Source organism: Poecilia formosa, unplaced genomic scaffold (assembly GCF_000485575.1).
Source record: "Poecilia formosa unplaced genomic scaffold, Poecilia_formosa-5.1.2 Scaffold134, whole genome shotgun sequence".
NCBI lineage: Eukaryota > Metazoa > Chordata > Actinopteri > Cyprinodontiformes > Poeciliidae > Poecilia > Poecilia formosa.
Genome location: NW_006800073.1, coordinates 546913 through 565870, shown reverse-complemented (window position 1 = coordinate 565870; position 18958 = coordinate 546913). Strand labels below are relative to the sequence as shown.

Below are 18958 nucleotides of genomic sequence, written 5' to 3'. Positions count from 1 at the left end.
ATGGATGGATGGATGGATGGATGGATGGATGGATGGATGGATGGATGGTTGGACGGACAGTTGGATGGATGGACGGACAGTTGAATGGATGGATGGATGGATGGATGGATGGTTGGATGGATGGATGGATGGTTGGATGGATGAATGGATGGATGGTTTAATGGATGGACGGACAGTTGGATGGATGGATGGATGGATGGACAGTTGGATGGATGGATGGACGGACAGTTGGATGGATGGACGGACAGTTGGATGGATGGATGGATGGATGGATGGATGGATGGATGGATGGATGGAAGGATGGACAGACGGATGGTTGGATGGATAGAAAACAATATTTTTCATTTCTTTCAATCAGTTAAATATATTTTAAACCAAACCGTCAGCAGAATAACGACACCATTGTTTCTCCATATTTTCCCTCGTTAAGCTCAGTTTTCCTCTCATTGTTTCTGTTCTGCTTTGTGACCTGAAGTGTTAAAAACTGACGGCTTCCTTGCAGAATGCCCTTTCTGAGGAACTGTCCAACATGAAGAAGCTCCAGGATGATCTGCTAGCAAACAAGGTGCGACTCCTGCATGCAGCCTTCCTGTTCCTGTCTGCGCACTCGCTCTTCCTCTGGACCGACTCTGTCGTTTCTCACTTCCAGGATCAGCTGATCGCAGAGCTGGAGCGTCTTCAGCTGGAGGTGGACCAGCTCAGAGCCCGACCCGGAGGCTCCTACTCCAGGTCCGCAAACAGAAAGAGTCTGTCGCACCATAAAACAAAGACAAAGACGAAGTTTTCACCGGAAGCTTTTAAATCAACTGTATGAAACACACGATGGCGTGTTAGAGCCACTCTGCATAGAAATAAAAAGGAGTACATTTCCTCTGGAAAAATACAGACATTTTCTGGAAACTACAAGGACATTTCTGAGTTTGAAAAGCTGAAAATTTGGCAGAAGAAACTTGAAAATAAGAAAAAAAAATTTAAGTTTGAAAAGTCAAAAATTTGCAAGAAAATACTCTGAAATTTTAAAATGAAACCGAAACTTTTTAGTGAAAACTTGGAGGTTTCTGAGTTCAAAAAGTGTAAGTTTTCTAGGAAATACTCAGAAACTTTGAGATTTGGAAATTTCTGAGTCTCAAAAGTTTGAGAGAAAAACTTTGAAACTTTTAGTTTAAGTTCAGAAATCTAATAGAAAAAACTTGGAGATTTCTGAGTTTGAAATGTCTCGTGTTCTTCATCACTCACTCAGATCATCTTCCTCCAAAACTTTCCAATCGCTAAAAGCATTGACAACTTCTTCCGCTTCTGTGTTTTCTGCCATAGTTGTTTACATTTTGACTTACCCTCATTACATCACAAAATGGCGCCGCGGTTTTACACTCTGCAGTGCGACGGAGTTTATCATAATTTGTGATATTTATTATATATTTATTTTGTGTACACAGGTTGAAAGTGATTCATCTTTTTTAAACAATGTCTGTTTTTTTTTCGTGTTACAGACTCTTTAAATCCTGCCTGCCTATAAAATGCACAACTTTAGCATCTCCAGTGCCGATAAATCACTCACTAAGCGCTGTCTGCGGTGATATGCGTTTCACGCTCACTGCATAAACACATGAATTACCCAACATTTCCCTGTCATCTGTCAGAGCCTCCTGCTGCAGCGTTCACCAGGTGTCTCTTAGTTACGCCGAGCTCCAGATTTTTCCTCCTTTCTCCCACTTTTAAATGCCCTCTTACACAACATTCCTCAACTTGTTTGTTTTTGTTAAACTGTCACAGACAAGTTACCACAAAAACCTCATCCACCACAGGGATAATTGGCCTTTTAATCTTGTCTGGGCATATCTTTTCCTTGTCTTTCCTGCAGCCGCTCTCTGCCAGGCAGCGCCCTGGAGCTGAGGTATTCCCATGGAGGCGGGTCGCTCCCGGCCGGCTCCACCACTCACCTGGATCCCTTCGGTAATGCCTCCGGCGGGGGGGTGAGCAGGCGGAGCCACAGGGCCCGCTGGAGCACCGCCCATGAGGACTCAAGCAAGGTGCCAATAATTCACATTTTTACTGTTTTTATTCCTCAATGCAACTCATTGAAGAAATAAAATGTCTTTTTTAATTTATTAAAGCTCCAGAAACGGTGCAACTACTGGAAAACAGTAGCTGCACTGCAAAAATACAAAATCTTAGTGAGTTTCTAGTGCAAAAAAGTCAAAACTAAAATGTCTTGTTATAAGTGAAATAATCTTCCTGATGAACTAGTACTTTTCTTCTATCAATATTAAAAAACTGTTTATTTAAAACAAACTCCTGTTTCTTGATGAAAAGTTATTTATAAGTTAGTTTTATCTAATTTCAGGTTTCCTGAATATTTGTAAACAAAAGTACAAATATAAAGAGATTTTAATTGTTGTGCTTTGCTAAATTTAATTTTAAATAAAATATATTTTTTATTTATAAGAGCTCCACAAAAGGTGCAACTTTTGTAAAAACAAATGTAGTTGCAAAAAATAGAAGTTTCTAGTGCAAATAGTTGAAATAACACTAAACTAAATTAGAAGTGACTTTTCAGCTAAATATAACAGCTTTTTTAAAGCAAATAATTCCCTAACAGTGATGAAATAGTATTTGTTTCACTGGCAGATTATTTCATTTGTAACATGGAAAAAACATCTTGTTATAAGTTTGATAATCTTAAAGGAACTAGTTCTTTTTCATATCAATATAAGGGAATCATTGACTTAAAATAAGCGGCTATTTCTAGTTGGAAAGTTACTTTGAAGTTAGTTTTGTCTTATTCCACATGTATTAAGGTATTTCCATAAGAAGTAAAAACAAAAACACAAATCATTCTGAGATTTGACTGTTTATTTTCTAAACACAATTTTTTACAGAAATTAAATGTCACTTTTTTATTCATAAGAAGAGGTGCAACTGTTGGAAAAACATATAAAAATAATAAAACAAATGCATTTATTAAACAATTTTAGGTTTTCAACATTTCCCACACTCATTTTCTGTAAAAGCAAATGAAATAATTTACCAGTTTAGTCAAAATATCACAAATAATTGACAGAAACGGTGAAATGAAGACGTCCTGAAGCGATCCGCTTTAGGTTTCGATGTTTCGGTATTTTTGTAGCAGTCGCTGGAAACGTGTCCCTTTTGTTGCTCAGATGTTTGTAGGCGACCTGCTCGTCCTGCTCCACAGTGGGCCTACGGGGTAATAAAACTGTCAAACGTAATGACATCAACGGCTGACGGGAACAGGGAATCAGGCAAATTAAATTTAACGAGTCGCAATTAGGAAAATCAAGGAGCTGCTGTAACAAAATCTGAGAAGGTTTTTTATTCTAACCACAGCTGAATACACAGTTTGGTTCTTCACGGTCATCTGCTTTCTCTTGTTGCGTTCAGAAATTCTGATTTCTGCTTTGCTCCTGAACGCAGCGTCTCTGGAAGAAGTCGGCCAAGTTTCTCGCAGTCAAGTTTCACAAAAACAGTTTATGAGATCAAGTCTTCTACACTTCAGAGTTAATAAGGAAGAGAATTATACATTGTTTGAAATTTATTAATTTAATGTATGCTACCCTGAAAAATTATTTAGTAATTATTAAGAAAGGGGCAGATTTTTTTCTTCTTCCTGCTCTCTTTTCACTTGTTTATAGCAAGATTTAAAAGTGTGTGTTTTTTTTTGTGTTGAATCCTGATACATATAGTGGTGTAGTTATCAGTTGCTATGGCAACCAGTCTGAGTGTAGCATAACCGACGCAGGGAGCGGAAAAAAATAGAGAAGAAAACAAGTGGTTTTGAGTTATTCTTCAATGATTTTCTGATATTTTTCCCTTTGCTGTGTGAAAATCTCTACATGACACGTTAAATTATCGTCTTTTTGTCCCTCCACTGTTGTGGGCAGGCGCAAAAAATTTTGATATAAACATTAACACGCAACAGGTCTATAAAAAGACCCCTATAATAAATAAATAAACAGTTCTCAGACTGGTGGGGGTGCAAGTTAAGCCTGGTGGCCCGCCAGGCTTAAAATACAGTTGGAGAATTAAAAGTTGTAGTTTTATTCTTGAATTGTGGAAAACAAAAATGAGTCCAGACCCTGAAAGCAGTTTTTTGTGTCATGAAGGCTCTGGTGTGCCTCTCTCTGTGCAGTACCCAGACTGGGAGAGCGGGGCTCTGCTGGGAACCGGGTACGAGCAGAGCATGGACGTGGGCTGCTCCGATGACGAGGACGACGGGGAGCCTCGATTTGAGCTGCTTTCCCCCAGCGGACAGACAGACGTGCAAACCCTGGCCATCATGCTGCAGAAACAGCTGGAGGCCATCAATAAGGAGATCAAGTATGAAGCAGGGAGGCAATAATTCAGGAAATCCCTCCCCACAGCCTGACACACATCATCACCTACAGCAGCCTGGAAACACCATCAGCTCTCTGATATGGCATCAGGGGGAAAATAAACACACAGTGATTAGATTTTACGGGTCTTAATACCGATTCATAAACATGTTGATATTAAAAGGATCAACAGATAAATCTGAGGTGTAATAAGATGTTTGAGTTAGAAATAGCGACTAGCCTTTTTCTTTTTTATGTGTTTTTATCTTCGTTGACCTTTAACCCACTTTGAAAAACATGATTTTGATACTGTTGTTGTAACATTTGCAAAAATCCAGGAAAGTTGCTCCATTTTCTCATGAGCTAAATCAGTCTGGCCAATATAAATATCAATTACACAAGCATATATATGAATAAAACATTCATTTATCCATGAAAGATTGAAAGAGTAAAACTGAAATCTAAAGTAGCCCTATTACCATCTTTCCAATTCACCATTTGGGAGTATTTACAAAACGAATCCTATTGAAACAATAAACCTGGATTTAAATATCAAGCAAATACAAAACAAACAAAACTTGATAGATTGGTCTACTTTGGTATCTTCTTTTCCCACCTGAGAATGTTCTCAAGTTTCAATGTGATTGTATTTCATTACATTATTTAAATATATTTCATGAATATTGAGTTTTATATCATATGTACCACTGTATGCATCTATGTTTGCGTCGATGAAATATTAGACTTTGTGCCTCTTTTTGCTTCCACTGCTTCACTCAAAGATCTTGTGAAAATATTAGCCAATTATTGATCATTTAACATAATACATAATTCAACAGAAAGGAAAATCAAGACTGTTTGGTTGTTTAAAGTCAAAAATATTTAATGAATCATGAATTCCTGCCTGTTTTTGGCTGATTGCGCTAAAAGCTAATGGAGGAATTGTTGTTTTGCTTTGTTTGAACCAGGCTGATCCAGGAGGAGAAGGAGAACACGGAGCTGCGAGCCGAGGAAATTGAGAGCCGGGTCAGCGTGGCGTTGGACAGCCCGCCCACACATCCCTCCTCTTTGGGCAGAGACGGCACTGGACGGGGCTTCATCCCATCATCCATCACGTCCTCCACCCTGGCCTCCCCGTCTCCCCCCAGCTCTGGACACTCCACCCCTCGCCTGCCTCACTCCCCGGCCCGCGAGACTGATAGACAGGTACCAGTTACCGGTCCTGGAATGCAAAACCTCCAGCCAGTGTTTAACATTTTTACTTTACTTCCCTGTTTATGCAAATATATAGCTCGTCCAGAAAGGGAGTCGTCCAGTACAGCCGATAACTGTAGAAAACACGAAAATTTGATCTTTTAAAGGGGACCTGTCAAGCAAAATTCACTTTTGCACATTTTTCAAAAACCGCCAAGTCAAGTTTTTGGGAAATAAGTTCATATTTTTTGGTATGTGGAAAATGAGCCAATTCAAAAATCTCCCGGTTGTTAAGTCACATTAAGAGTTGGGTAGAAATTAGTTACGTTCACTTGAGCAACTTTTAGAAAAAATATACTTTTTGGAGTATTTTTTTTAATAATCTTTTGCTCCTTTTTACTTTTACTTGAGTAAAAACATGTTGAGTTACTTGAGTCCAATTTTTGGTTACTCTTTCCACCTCTGGTCACATTCAGCTAGCATTCCGCCGTTACCTAGCAACCCCAGCCAGCCCAGCCCTGTTACCTAGCAACCCCAGCCAGCCCAGCCCCGTTACCTAGCAACGCCAGCGGAACTGCTGTAGGACGGCCACCGGTTTAACTTCGTCTGCGCTAATGGAAAAGACAAGTGTGTTTTGTTGTTAACTTACCATCCAGAAACCACTCTGGAAAAAGTGGTTAATCATCAATAACTTTATTTTACCAAATGTTTGGAAAGCTGAGTTTGGTTTTACATGGGAGGAAATATGTGTGTCATAAAAGCAAAAACATAAAATCTGTGGGGGTAATAATTGCTTTTAATACATTGACACTTTTAAAGCTGAGATAACATTTCACATCCCAGAACAACAAAGAGGACGATCGATCTCTTGCTCTCCTCGACTCCACACCTCCTCCGACTCCTCGCGCGCTGCGATTGGACAGAATGAACCTCACCCACCCGGGCGCCATGCTCGACGACCCCCGGGAGTTTCGCAGGTAACGTCGACACAACATTCAGCTTTTGTGGTTCAATTTGTCTCGGGAGCTAAACTGTGGCTGTGAAATTTGTCCGCCTTTTTTTTTTGAAACCAAAAAAAAATATATATATATATATATATATATATATATATATATTTAGAAATGGAAAAAAATTGTTGATAGTGAAACTCAAAAAAAAAAACTGAAAAAAGGTTTTGGATCTGGAAAATAATTTTGAAACTGAAAGTTTTGAAACAAAAAAAATTGTAAATTTGACAAAAGTGTTGAATCCTGAAAAATAAGTTTGAAATTGAAAAAAAAACTGAATCCAAAAAGTATTTCTAAAATTGAAAATAAATGTTTTGAAATTGAAAAATACTTATGAAACTGAGAACAAGTTTTGAATCTTGAAAAACAGTTTTGAAACTAAAACAATTCCAAATTAATATTCAGATTCAAGTTTTTTTTTTCAGCTTAAGTTTTTTTTAAACTTTATGGCCCTCCATATTTTTCCACTTACTGATTTTTTTTTCATTTCCCAGCCTTTCTGCAGACGGCAGCAGCTCCAACAGCAGCCAGGATTCTCTCCACAAGTCCAGCAAGAAGAAGAGCATCAAGTCTTCCATCGGTCGGCTTTTTGGGAAGAAGGAGAAAGGAAGGCTGGGCCAACCCGGGCGTGATGAATCTGCCTCTCTTGGTAAACGACGAGAGAGTGTTACCTCCTTGTCATTTCAAACACATTTGAGTTTCCACGGTTTTCTGCTTTTCAGTAGAGTTGATCTTTCCATGTCTCTCCCAGCGTCTACACCCTCTGAAGACCTCGGATCTGGAGACGCAATGGGGATAAACAAGTCGGGAACTCTTGGTCCGGCAGATAAAGACCGTCGCAGCAAAAAGAAGTCAGTGAATCCTGTGGTGTTTTAAAGGGGACCTATTATGCAAAACTCACATTTTGGACATTTTTATACTTTCATTTTGGTTTTTACTGCTTCAGTCCAAGCACATAAAAAAACAAACACCCAGCGGTTTCATGTTAATAAGTTAGTGTTTTTTTATTGTCTGGAAAATGAGTCATTTCAAAAACTTTTCAGTGAGTCACATTCCAGGGGCACTATGCCGTTACCTAACAACCCCGGCGGAGTTCCGTCCGTCACCTAGCAACCCAAACAGGGCTCCAGCATGTCTGGTCAGTTGGTATTACCGCTGTGTGCGGTGGTTGTGCAGGAGGCTCCACTTCTGCTTTTCAAAGATGTACAGTTGTATAATTGTGCTTATTTGGATTTAAAGTGACTAGAGTCCCTAAAACGGGAATTATTTTGTGTCAAAAATGTCATCAACATGTTTTGTGTTGCCATAGACCAGTGGTCCCAAACTGTGGCCCGCGGGCCGGATCCGGCCCGCCTCTACATTTGGTCCGGCCCCCTCAACAATACCAGAGAGCATTTTGATTTTTTTCCATATACCGTATTTTCAGGACTATAAGCCGCTACTTTTTTCCTAAGCTTTGAACCATGCGGCTTATATGTGAATTTTTCTTCAACCACCAGGGGGCTCTTTAGGGCGTTTTAATGGGCTCTTTCTTCTTTTATTTCCAATTCTGACTTCCAATCAGTGGACTTCCAATGATTGGATGATTGGATGTCAGAATTGGAAATAAAAGAAGAAAGCGCCCATTAAAACGGAATTGGGTTTTAATAGGAAATTTAAATTTGAGAATTGTTGATTAGTTAAATAGCATTGAGGGGAAAAAGAAGATTTTTCGTTTTTTTTTTAAATAATACTGGGATCATTATGAGAATGTGAGGTATAGATATTAGGATCCAATAGATGGCAGTAGTGCAACAATAATGGATGCAAGCTGCCGTTAAAATCTAAAGAAGAAGAAGGCGCCCATTTTCATTTAGCACATGCTAGTAGCAGACACGAAGGATCAGCACTTTTACTGTTACAGTTACTGTTGGGAAACTACCGTAATCAGTTCAGTTAAATCTAAACTTGGCAACTTTCTATTTTCCAACCGTAATAAATGTGATATTCAATTGACCTGTTATAACTCAAATGTTGGGTGTCCGCCCCCCTCTGCTGCTGCTGCATCACTGTGGAAAACCTGGAGCGGCAGAGATATCTGAGGCTTATAGTCTGGAAAATACAGTATTTATCTCATAAATAGTGTTATTTCCTGGATTTATTTTGTGAAGAACCCAGAGAGGGTTATTTGATTATTATTTATTTCATTAATAGTGTTATTATTTATTTCCTGACTTGTTCTGTGAAGAACCCAGAGAGGGTTATTTGATTGTGCTTTCTGGAAAACAATACATTTTTACATTTAGGCTCCTGCAATCGTCACTTTTTCTGTTACAAACTGACTCGCCCCCCAGCAGAGAAGGGAAAAGTTATGTGGCCCTCACAGGGAAAAGTTTGGGGACCCCTGCCATAGACGATCCTGACCTGCATAATAGGTCACTTTTAATTATTTGCTTTAACTGGTTTCCAGTTTTCAGTGAAACGTTCTTGTCTGTTTGTCAGACATGAACTTCTGGAAGAAGCTTGTCGCCAAGGACTTCCATTTGCATCTTGGGATGGACCGACTGTTGTGTCTTGGTTAGAGGTATGTCATCCTCAAATGCTAATACATTTATGGATTATTGTGGTTTTATGTCTCACTATGTCACTTCCTTCCAGCTGTGGGTCGGTATGCCCGCCTGGTACGTTGCGGCGTGTCGCTCTAACGTAAAGAGCGGCGCCATCATGGCCAACCTGTCGGACACGGAGATCCAGCGGGAGATCGGCATCAGTAACCCGCTGCACCGCCTCAAACTGCGCCTGGCCATCCAGGAGATGGTGTCCCTCACCAGCCCGTCTGCCCCGGCCAGCACTCGCTCAGTAAGGCTTCGCCTCGGTTTTAATACCCGCTTCTATATTTGAGAGCGCAGCTTTGACATCGGCAGGTACAAGTCGTATGTTCACTGTGACAACATAAAATCTTGCCATGTATTTTTTTGTCTGGTTTCTAGTGCAAATATATGAGCATACTTGAAATAAGACAAAAGTAACTTAAAAATAACTTTTTAGCAATATAAAGTACGGAGCTAAATTGAGGCCAAAAAGTTTTTCATTTTTCTTTTTACTGAAAAAGAACATATTTAAAATGTAAAAATAAAAGTATATAAGTTTTTAATTGAAAATGTGTTGAAACTGGAAAAAAAATAATTTGACAAAAATGTTTAGAAACTGAAAATAACTTTGAAACAAGAAAAGATTTGAATCTGAAAAAAAATATTTAGAGACTGAATTTTTCAGTTTCAAAACAGAGTTTTTCAAACGGAAAGAATTTCAAGTTTTTAAAAAAATTGTTTTTCCTTTTTTTAAATTGTCAGAAGCAACTTTGAAACTGAAAAAGAAAATATTGAAACTAGAAATACAACTTTTGAAACTAATAAAAAGAAAGCTAATTTTCAGTTTCAAATTTTTTTTTTTATCAGTTTCAGTTTTAAACTAACTTTATGGCCCTAATTTAACTCCTTATTTTAGGAGCTAAATTTTGAATTAATAAATTCTTAATATTGATGAAAAAGAAAAACATTCTACTTCCAATGGCAGATTATTTCACTTGTAACAACACAGTTTTCCTATGTTCTAAGTGAAATAATCTGCCAGTAGAACTGGAACATTTTCATCAATATGATGGAATTATTGACTTGAACAAGCTCCCGTATGTTGCTGAAAAGTTTCTTGAGAGTTGGTTTTGTCTTATTTCAAAAACACTAAGATATTTGCAAACGAGACCAAAATTACTTGGTAAGATTTAGTGTTTTGCAGTTTCTCACATTGTTCTTTATGCTTTATACACTTTTTATTTGTAATGTTTTGGTTCTCATTACATGAGCTGACCTTAGCAGTCTTGTGAAAACTTGTTCTCAGTAGGGAGTTGGTTCTTTTTGCTCTGTCCAACATGCAGCTCAGTGTGGCTGTTCATACTTGGTGCTAACACGAAGGCTTAGCGATCCAATAACAAGCTGACAGCTGCAGCTATGTGTGTTCACACTTTGTGTTGAAATGCATCCCCACATGCTCAGTTACCAAGTCTTCATGTAAATAAATATGCAGCCTGCGTCATACGGCAAGCACATAGCATGTTTTGGTACAAAAACACATTCCTGTGTCAGAACGCTGACATATAATTCATTTTAGATTCTTATGAGTCACATTTACTGCAGAGAATTACAAATATTTCAATAAGTTTGTGCAAAAGAAGAGAAGTAAATGATCTTTCAATAATAATCTTCAATTCTGTTGACATATTATTGACAGTTTTCTATACAATTATTTTCTCAAAAATAAAAACATGTCCTATACAGGGTATGAAAAAATAGCCTTAAAATGTGCATTTTTACATTTGGGATGTTTTTTTTCTTTTTTCAAAAACTATAGCAGGGTTTGGGTAACCCTAACCCTCTTTATTTTTTCTGTCCATAAACAGTTAAATACATCACAGACTATGCATTAAAGAGTCTATAATCGATGTAGAAGACATAATTCAGACTCATTAAAACTGAAAAACCCTCTATCACAAATTGGAATTTTTAAGGTACATGCTAACCTTAGCATTGCTAGCTGTTAGCATGTCGCAGTTTCCTCACAGAGCTTACGAACTGTCTGAAACTTGTCTGTCACCATTTTATGCACTCAAAAATAAACATAATCTTTTTTAGTTAAACAAATAAAGTAATGATATGTTTTTTGGGGGGACGGGATTGTAGATCCAAAAATCCTGAAGGTTCGCCTGAAAGCACCATAACAGCTCCCTGGATTTTCAGTTAAATTTAAAACTACTCCGTGTATATGTATATAATCCTGTATACATTTAGCTGCTGAATTAAAACAGAGTTTTGGATTTGTGTGCGTCATTTTGTTTAAGATTATAAATTTGATAAGACTTTCCTCAGGCGGCAGAAATATTAGCTTCATATCTGGAGAAAAATGCCTTCTGTAAACAGTTCTGTTCAACTCTGCTGCTGCCAAATGTCTTGGGAAATTTTTGAAGATGGGAGTTTTTCTGGAGCTGGAAGTTTGTATCAAGTCTTTCCTGGAATAATCTGGATTACCAGAATGCTCAGTAATGAAATGCTGGACGCTGTGTCCTCAACCCGTCCAGGTTGGGTTCACACATGTATTTATCCCTGTTGTCGAGTGACTAGAGCAGGACACCAGATCTGAACAACCCAAGGGCTACGAACGAAAAAATCTTTCCAAGGTGTGACAGATCAGCCTCTGGCTCACTTTGCACGCACACAACACGAAACACTGCAAAAACAGAAAACCTTTTGTTTAGCTTCTAGTGAAAATATCTTATTACTCTAAATAAGTCAAAACTTTGAAAATTCCAAGTTATTTCTACAAACTTTCTAGGAATAATTTTACTTTTTTTAGGTATTTTTTTGACAGAAATTTAATCCTCTCCTTTAATTTCTTAAACTCAGAAAATTTCCAAAAGTCAAACATTTTTCACTTGTGAAACTCAAAAATGTCCAAGATTTTTTTTAAAAATTCTGAGCTTTTTCTTGCATATCTTCCACTGTTGGAGCTCTAAAATTCAAAGTTTTTTTCTAGAAAATTTCTGAGCTTAATCTCAAATTTTTGAGTATTTTCTCACCAACTTTTGAGTTTTCAAACTCAAACATTTCCTAGTTTGTTTAGAAAACTTCTGAGCTTTTTCTTGCCAAAAAGCTCCAAAAGTTTTTTTTCTAGAAAATTTCTGAGCTTAATCTCAAAATCTCATCTTTTTTCTAGTTACTTTACGACTGTCTTTTGGAAACTTGGATATTTCCAAGTTTTTCTAGAAAATTTCTGCGATTAATTCAAACATTTCAAAGGTTTTGGCAGAAATGTTTGTTTTATATCTGTAGCAGTGAATTTGCCGTCATTCTTCTTTCTATCGGATGTTTTTGTTTTCAAAGAAGTTTCCAGAAGAAACTTGAAGTTTCTCTTTGATTGCTGTGGATTTTGGCGCCGATTCCTGGCTGGGTTTGTCTTGGCTTTTCCTCTCCTGCAGCTTGTTTGTTTTGATTGAAACGTTGGGAAACAATCATTCAAAAGATTTCACTCGACACCCTGAACAAATGCTATCAGTTCAAAGAAACCGGTTGAACATCTTGTCCGTTGCAGGACGCCTCGCTGCTTGATTGATGGCTCCTGTAGGGAAATCTTTCACCTCCGATGCTCGAGGCATGAAGGGTAACCTGTGTTTTGTCTTAAAGCTCTCAGAGTAAAAGTCTGTGCTTACTTTGTCTGCAGTCCACCAGCAACGTGTGGATGACCCACGCGGAGATGGAGTCCCTGAACGCCGCCACCAAGCCTCCGGTTAGTGGTGCCGTTTCCTGTCAGATTCCCTTTCTATGGTCAGGATTTGTGCATAACCGTCTGGTCTGAATCACGTTGATGAGTCTCTCCCCTTCCTCCTCTTCTTTCTCTGTATTTGTCCCTCTCTCCGTCTGTCTCCTCTGTGGGCCCAGGCCATAGTGTTGAGCATCTCCCTGTTTCTACGTGAACTGCTTCAAACTAATTACCCGTTCACTAACACACTGTTCCTCACTTTTGTCCTCTTTTCCTGCTGCTGCTGCTGCTGCTGTGACCTCTCCCTCTTTTGCTTCTCCTCATTCATCCCTCCATCCGTCCACACCGCTTACCTTCCCTCCTCCCCCACTCCACTCGCTCCGTCTTCCTCTCTTTCTGCCTCGTCTTTTCTCTCGGCGTTGCAGGAACTGAAGGAGTTCAGCTGGGATCAGGTGAGGATCACATTTTTTCATATTTTTTTTATTTACTAACAAAACGCGACGATTATTTGTCGGTTCCTTCATCTGCAGTGAGTCATGAGCGCTGAGACGTGAAATGTAAAGCCGAGTGTGATTCAGCGCCGATCATCTTGTCCCCCTCCAGATTCTGGCCTACGGCGACATGAATCATGAGTGGGTGGGCAACGACTGGCTGCCCAGCCTGGGCCTGCCCCAGTACCGCAGCTACTTCATGGAGTCGCTGGTGGACGCCCGCATGCTGGACCACCTGACCAAGAAGGAGCTGAGGGGACAGCTCAAGATGGTGGACAGCTTCCACAGGTACGGCGCGACAAACCCACTGCTGTTCCTCACTTACAGATTTGTTGGTTCAAGACTTTTTGGTTTTCATTAAATTAACCAAATTCAGAGTTTTGATCTCGGAAGATTAAAGTCAGAATTTTGAGAACAAACAGGAAAAATTCTGATAAGAAAAGTCAAAATTCTCAGAAAAAGGTCAGAATTCTGGTTTAAAAAAGTACAATTTCTGAAATTGAAGTTTGAACATTTAGAAAAGAGTGAACTCTTAAAAAAACTGAATTTTGATCAAAACAGTAAGAAATATGGATAATGTCAGAATTCTGACTTAAAGTTAAAATTCTGAAATTAAATTTGGATTTTTGAGAAAAAAGTAAAGTTTTAGAAAAAAGTTTGAATTCTGGGAAAAAAAGTCAGAATTGTGAGTTTGGTCAAAGTTTTTATATTTCAGGCGTTCTAGAAACGAAGTTCTGGAATGTTTTATGTTAGAAAAATGCAAAGAAAATGGATGGATGGAAAATGTAATTTGTTTTAACGTGACAAAATTCATGTAATTAGTTAATCAAAATTACCACTTTAAATTTCCCAAACTTTTTTGTTTTAATGCTTTAGGCTTACAGCTCATTTGTTTTTGCTTTTTTGTTGCAGTTTTAATGGCAACATAAACCGAGAAAATACAAGATTTAATTTCCATTTATTAACTAAAACAAGATGGAACAAAAAAAAAACATTTGAACTGAGTTTCTGAAGAAACTGAACTTATGAGTCACTTTCTAATTTATAAGTTTTGTTTGTTTTCACTGAAAAACCAGGCGTTTTTCATGCAAAACTTCCCGTTGTTGTGACGGAGACGACTCGGTGTGGCGTCAGATCAAGGCTCTGCGCTGAAAGCCTCAAGTGCTTCAAAGATTAAAAGTGACCCCAGTTCCCTGCTTGAACCTGTTAAACTCTCCTGCTCTGTTGACCTTCCCAGGGTCAGTTTGCATTACGGCATCATGTGCCTGAAGCGCCTGAATTACGACCGAAAAGAGCTGGAGAGGCGGAGAGAGGACAGCATCCACCAGAATAAAGGTAATCTCTCTTTAATCATCTTAATCCACCATTTCTGCTAAAATTCTAACATACTAAATTATATTGTCTTTCCAAAAGCATTTATTAATAATTCCAGTTGCTTATTCTAATATTACTCATATTAAAGCTTTATATTTACAGTAAATTTATTAAGTGCAGAATAAATGCAGCTATGGAGAATGTGTGACAGTTAAATTGGTCAAATGAGCTTTATAAATAATTTATTACACAATTAAAGAAATATACTAGAGAATTATTTGGCATGGATTCAATCAATATTAATATTAAAGATGCAGAAAAGATGATATTTTAGTTTGGTCAGTTCAGAATAGCATGTTTTCGCCTCTGTCACTTTAAATATAATTAAGCTGCTGGTGGCCACGCCCCCAACTCAGCGTTTACATTCCCACGTGAAAATTGCTGCAGTTATACAAATGTCTTTGAAAAGCAGAAGTGGAGCCTCCTGTGCAACCAACAAGAATTCAGCAAGTGGTTTCCGAGTAGTGCATGACTTATGTGATGCAAAACAAGTGTTTCCACTGCAGTTTAGAGAAATACGGTAGACTAATTTTGACAAGACTGAAAAACCACCTGGTCCTGGCACAAAAACTGTCTAATCAAAACCTGTGAGTTTTTCCATTAAGCTAATTTATTTTAGTAATTACAATTTGCACATTTCTCAGGTAAATGGAAAAGCCGATATTGTAAAGCGCATTCAGAGGTAAACAAGCTGGCCAAACCAGCTGGAACTCCACTTGGGTTGCTAGGTAATGGGGCTGGGTTCTGGAGGGGTTGCTAGGTAACGGGCCAGGGCTCTGGTGGGGTTGCTAGGTAACGGGCCAGGGCTCTGGTGGGGTTGCTAGGTAACGGGCCTGGGCTCTGGTGGGGTTGCTAGGTAACGGGCCTGGGCTCTGGTGGGGTTGCTAGGTAACGGGCCTGGGCTCTGGTGGGGTTGCTAGGTTCACTCAGTGCCTTTGGAATGTAACTTAAGGATCAGGAGGTTTTTGAAACGGCTAATTTTCTATTTAGCTGCCAAAAAACATTAACCTATTTCCAAAAAAAGCCAAACTGAGTTCTTTAAGCACTCAGACCTTTTTAGAAGCAGTTGAAACCCAAACATGAAAAGATGCAAAATGTGAAATATGCATAACGGTTTGCCTTTAAGGAAATGTTTTGTAAGGTTGAATGTGGTAGATTGAACCCAGACGAGTGGCCAGGTCAAGCTAGAGAGCCAGAAACTTTGATTATTTATTAGCTTCTATTTTAGAAACAGGATTATTAGGATATTGGGATAATGTTATGAGTTTCTCAGTGATCAGAGTCTGTTGTTCCTATCCAGATGTGATGGTGTGGTCCAACGAGCGCGTGATGTGCTGGGTCCAGAGCATCGGCCTGAAGGAGTACGCAGACAACCTCAGAGAGAGCGGCGTCCACGGCGCTCTGCTGGCTCTGGATGACACCTTTGACTACACCGACCTGGCCCTGCTGCTGCAGATCCCCAATCAGAACACACAGGTGATGCATTTACTGACCGAACCAGAACCAGAACCAGACGAGGAGACGCAGCCTTCAGCTTCTGTGCACCACAAATCGAACAAACTTCCAGAAAACTGAAAACAGCCAAAACACCGAGTTCCTTTAAATCTAGACCGAAACCCACCTGGTTAGAGCCGCTTTAGAAAAGTAATGAAACATCCATTTGTCATGTGGAGTGGTTGGTGGTAGTGAGGAGAGACGCAGAGACCCAGGTTGTAGAAGAAAATGATGAATTTAATGAAGAGTGTAGCTCAAAAACAGTCCAGATCTCAGGCAGCACAGCAGAGCGGAAACACAGAGGCTCAGCACCGGTAGCAACTGAATTAAACAAAGACTGACGCGACGAGCTAATGCCGACACAGGACTTAACTGTGCTGGCAGACGAACCATCATAGACGAAGACTGACAAGAGACAGAGACAACAGGTGGTCTTAAATACACACAGGGTAATCAAGGGAACGAGACACACCTGGGAACAATCAAGGGCTGACAGGACAACGCAGAGACTCACAAGGAACAGAAGCCAAAATAAACACAGTGAAAACCCAAATCCTCACTCCACTGATGTGTTTGATGTGTATTTCAAATGATCGCATTTGAAATATAATATTTATTGCTTCTTTCACATTATTGTACAATGATTTATGATGTTTTCACTTTGAAAAGTGCTATACAAATACATTTGACTTGAAATCAAGGTACTAGTTTAGGTACGCTGAACGTGTCCTGTAGGTAACCATAGCAACCCCAACAGGTGCTGTAAACGCAGACAACCTGTGAGATGTTCAGAAAAAACCGAGCTTCCCATCATCCAAATAGATCTAAAATCTGATGGGTTAAAATCCGGTTGGTTGTCTTCAGGAATCACAAATTTGAATTTAAAGTTGAGTCGTGTTTAAAGGATTTTTGTCACTTCTCTCCCGCAGGCCAGACAGGTTCTGGAGCAGGAGTACAACTCCCTCATCTCCATGGGAACGGAGAGACGACCCGATGAGGTCAGAAGGTTTGGCTTTTTGAAAACGTCAGCATTAGCGTCTTTATTTCACGTATTGGGTGTTTTTCTGGGCAGGATGGAACGAAGACGTTCACCCGCTCGCCCTCCTGGAGGAAGATGTTCAGGGAGAAAGACCTCCGGGGCGTGACCTCCGACTCCGCCGAGACGCTGCCCGCTAACTTCCGTGCCTCAGCCATCTCCACGCCCTCCGTCACCCTGAGGAAGGTTCAGAGTGACGGTGAGCCCGACCTTTCACCTCTGGAGCTCTCACGCTTAACTCCTTCACTGAAAAAACTCACCAAGTGTTTTTGGAAATAAGACAAAACTAACTGACAAGTAACTTTTCAACAAGAAATAGCAGCTTATTTTAGGTCAATAATTCCTTAATATTGATGAAAAATTTGTCACTTGTAACATTTTCCCATGTTAAAAGTAAAATAATCTGCCAGTAAATCTAGTACTTTGTACTTTGTAAGATTTTGCGTTTTTGCATTGTAAAACAGACTCAGTTAGCTAAAGGTAAGCTAACACGCTAACTTCAATTCTGAGTTCATCTTGAGCTCACCTTTAGCTAGCTAAAGGTAGTTGAGTTAGCTAAAGTTAAACTAACTGAGTCTAGTTAAAGTCCTGATCTGTAACCTTTCATTATGGAAACAACATTTCCCCTGAGTTTCAAATCTTTTTTCACTTTCAAATAACATTTTTTTGGACCAACTTTATGGCGTCAATTTAGTTCCATGCTATATCTTACTGAAAAGTTACGTGTAAGTTAGTTTTGTCTTATGTCAAGCACACTAAGATATTTACAATAAAAACTAGACAAATAATACTTGGTAATGTTTTGGAGTTTTGTTTTGCTGCTACCTTACCTTTGCTCACGCGATGAGCATGTCTGGAATTAGGGCAAAAGGTGCAGTCACTAAAAGATATAACCTGCTTTTATGTTACTCTACTATTAGCTTACCTCAGGAATTTGCTTCCTCCTTTAGCGGAGGAACTGACAATAACGAGGTGCAGACTCTTTAAAGTACAGAGGAATGTTATAATCCCTTTAATACCTCCAGAAAGGTCACCGCTGTTACGTTAATGGCGTTGTGTTTCTGTCTCCTGGTTTCCAAAGCAGCTAGCTCTGGTGCCCGGGGTGAATCTGCCTCAGTGAGGACGTACTCCTGTTGAGTCGCTGAGGTGAGAACATGTCAGTTAAACGGCCTAACAGGGTTCCTCCTGCGTGTGGCCGCTGACTTCTGTGCTGATGGCTTCCACATGTGTCGAGCGTTTGAACTCGTCGTTTGATGCATTTTGTTTGCTGTAGCTGACCTGTCTGGGATTTTTAGTACATTCCCCCCGAGGTCTTAAATTTACAATTTACAGTTGTGGTTGGAGGTTTCCATAAACTCCTCGTGGTGCTTGAGTGTCAATGATGATTTGGGATTTTAATAATTTGTTTTTATCTTTCTTTTTCCAGGTTTGAATTACAGTAATGCATAAAACTTAAATACTTAAAAGGTTGCAAGCTAAGAAATTAGCTGCGCTAACCCTAAAACATTAAACATAAACATTAGTTCTGCTAACGTTGAAGCGCTACACCAACACGGTATTTAGCGGGAGCTAATGCTAATTCGCTAACTCCATTAGTGCATTAGAACTGTATTCAACTGAAAGTTTACAAAATAACTTTAGCGCTTTAGAATTGATCTGGAAAAATGAATTGTGGGGAAACAAAGTGCGGTAAATTGCTAGGCTAAAAACTAGCTCTGCTGTTAGCGGATTTATGGAAGT

General features: G+C 39.2%; 1 protein-coding gene across 3 annotated transcripts in view; it reads left to right on the top strand.

Moving 5' to 3' along the window:
* LOC103144940 (liprin-alpha-3-like) overlaps positions 1–18958 on the top strand; it is a 39737-nt gene that overhangs the window by 17990 nt on the left and 2789 nt on the right. Inside the window, exons 13-30 of one of the 3 annotated variants that reach the window (XM_016676449.1) lie at positions 503–565; positions 650–729; positions 1862–2030; positions 4151–4338; positions 5303–5540; positions 6372–6505; positions 7030–7184; positions 7287–7386; positions 9017–9098; positions 9173–9373; positions 12785–12850; positions 13249–13275; positions 13427–13602; positions 14552–14649; positions 15989–16164; positions 17112–17180; positions 17255–17417; positions 18300–18364. In XM_016676449.1, coding sequence (XP_016531935.1) covers positions 503–565; positions 650–729; positions 1862–2030; positions 4151–4338; positions 5303–5540; positions 6372–6505; positions 7030–7184; positions 7287–7386; positions 9017–9098; positions 9173–9373; positions 12785–12850; positions 13249–13275; positions 13427–13602; positions 14552–14649; positions 15989–16164; positions 17112–17180; positions 17255–17417; positions 18300–18355 — 2241 coding nt within the window. In that variant the 3' untranslated portion in view covers positions 18356–18364. Of the gene's footprint in view, positions 1–502; positions 566–649; positions 730–1861; positions 2031–4150; positions 4339–5302; positions 5541–6371; positions 6506–7029; positions 7185–7286; positions 7387–9016; positions 9099–9172; positions 9374–12784; positions 12851–13002; positions 13276–13426; positions 13603–14551; positions 14650–15988; positions 16165–17111; positions 17181–17254; positions 17418–18299; positions 18365–18958 lie in introns of all 3 variants that reach the window. The other 2 variants (XM_007562122.2, XM_007562124.2) reach the window with 2 other exon arrangements.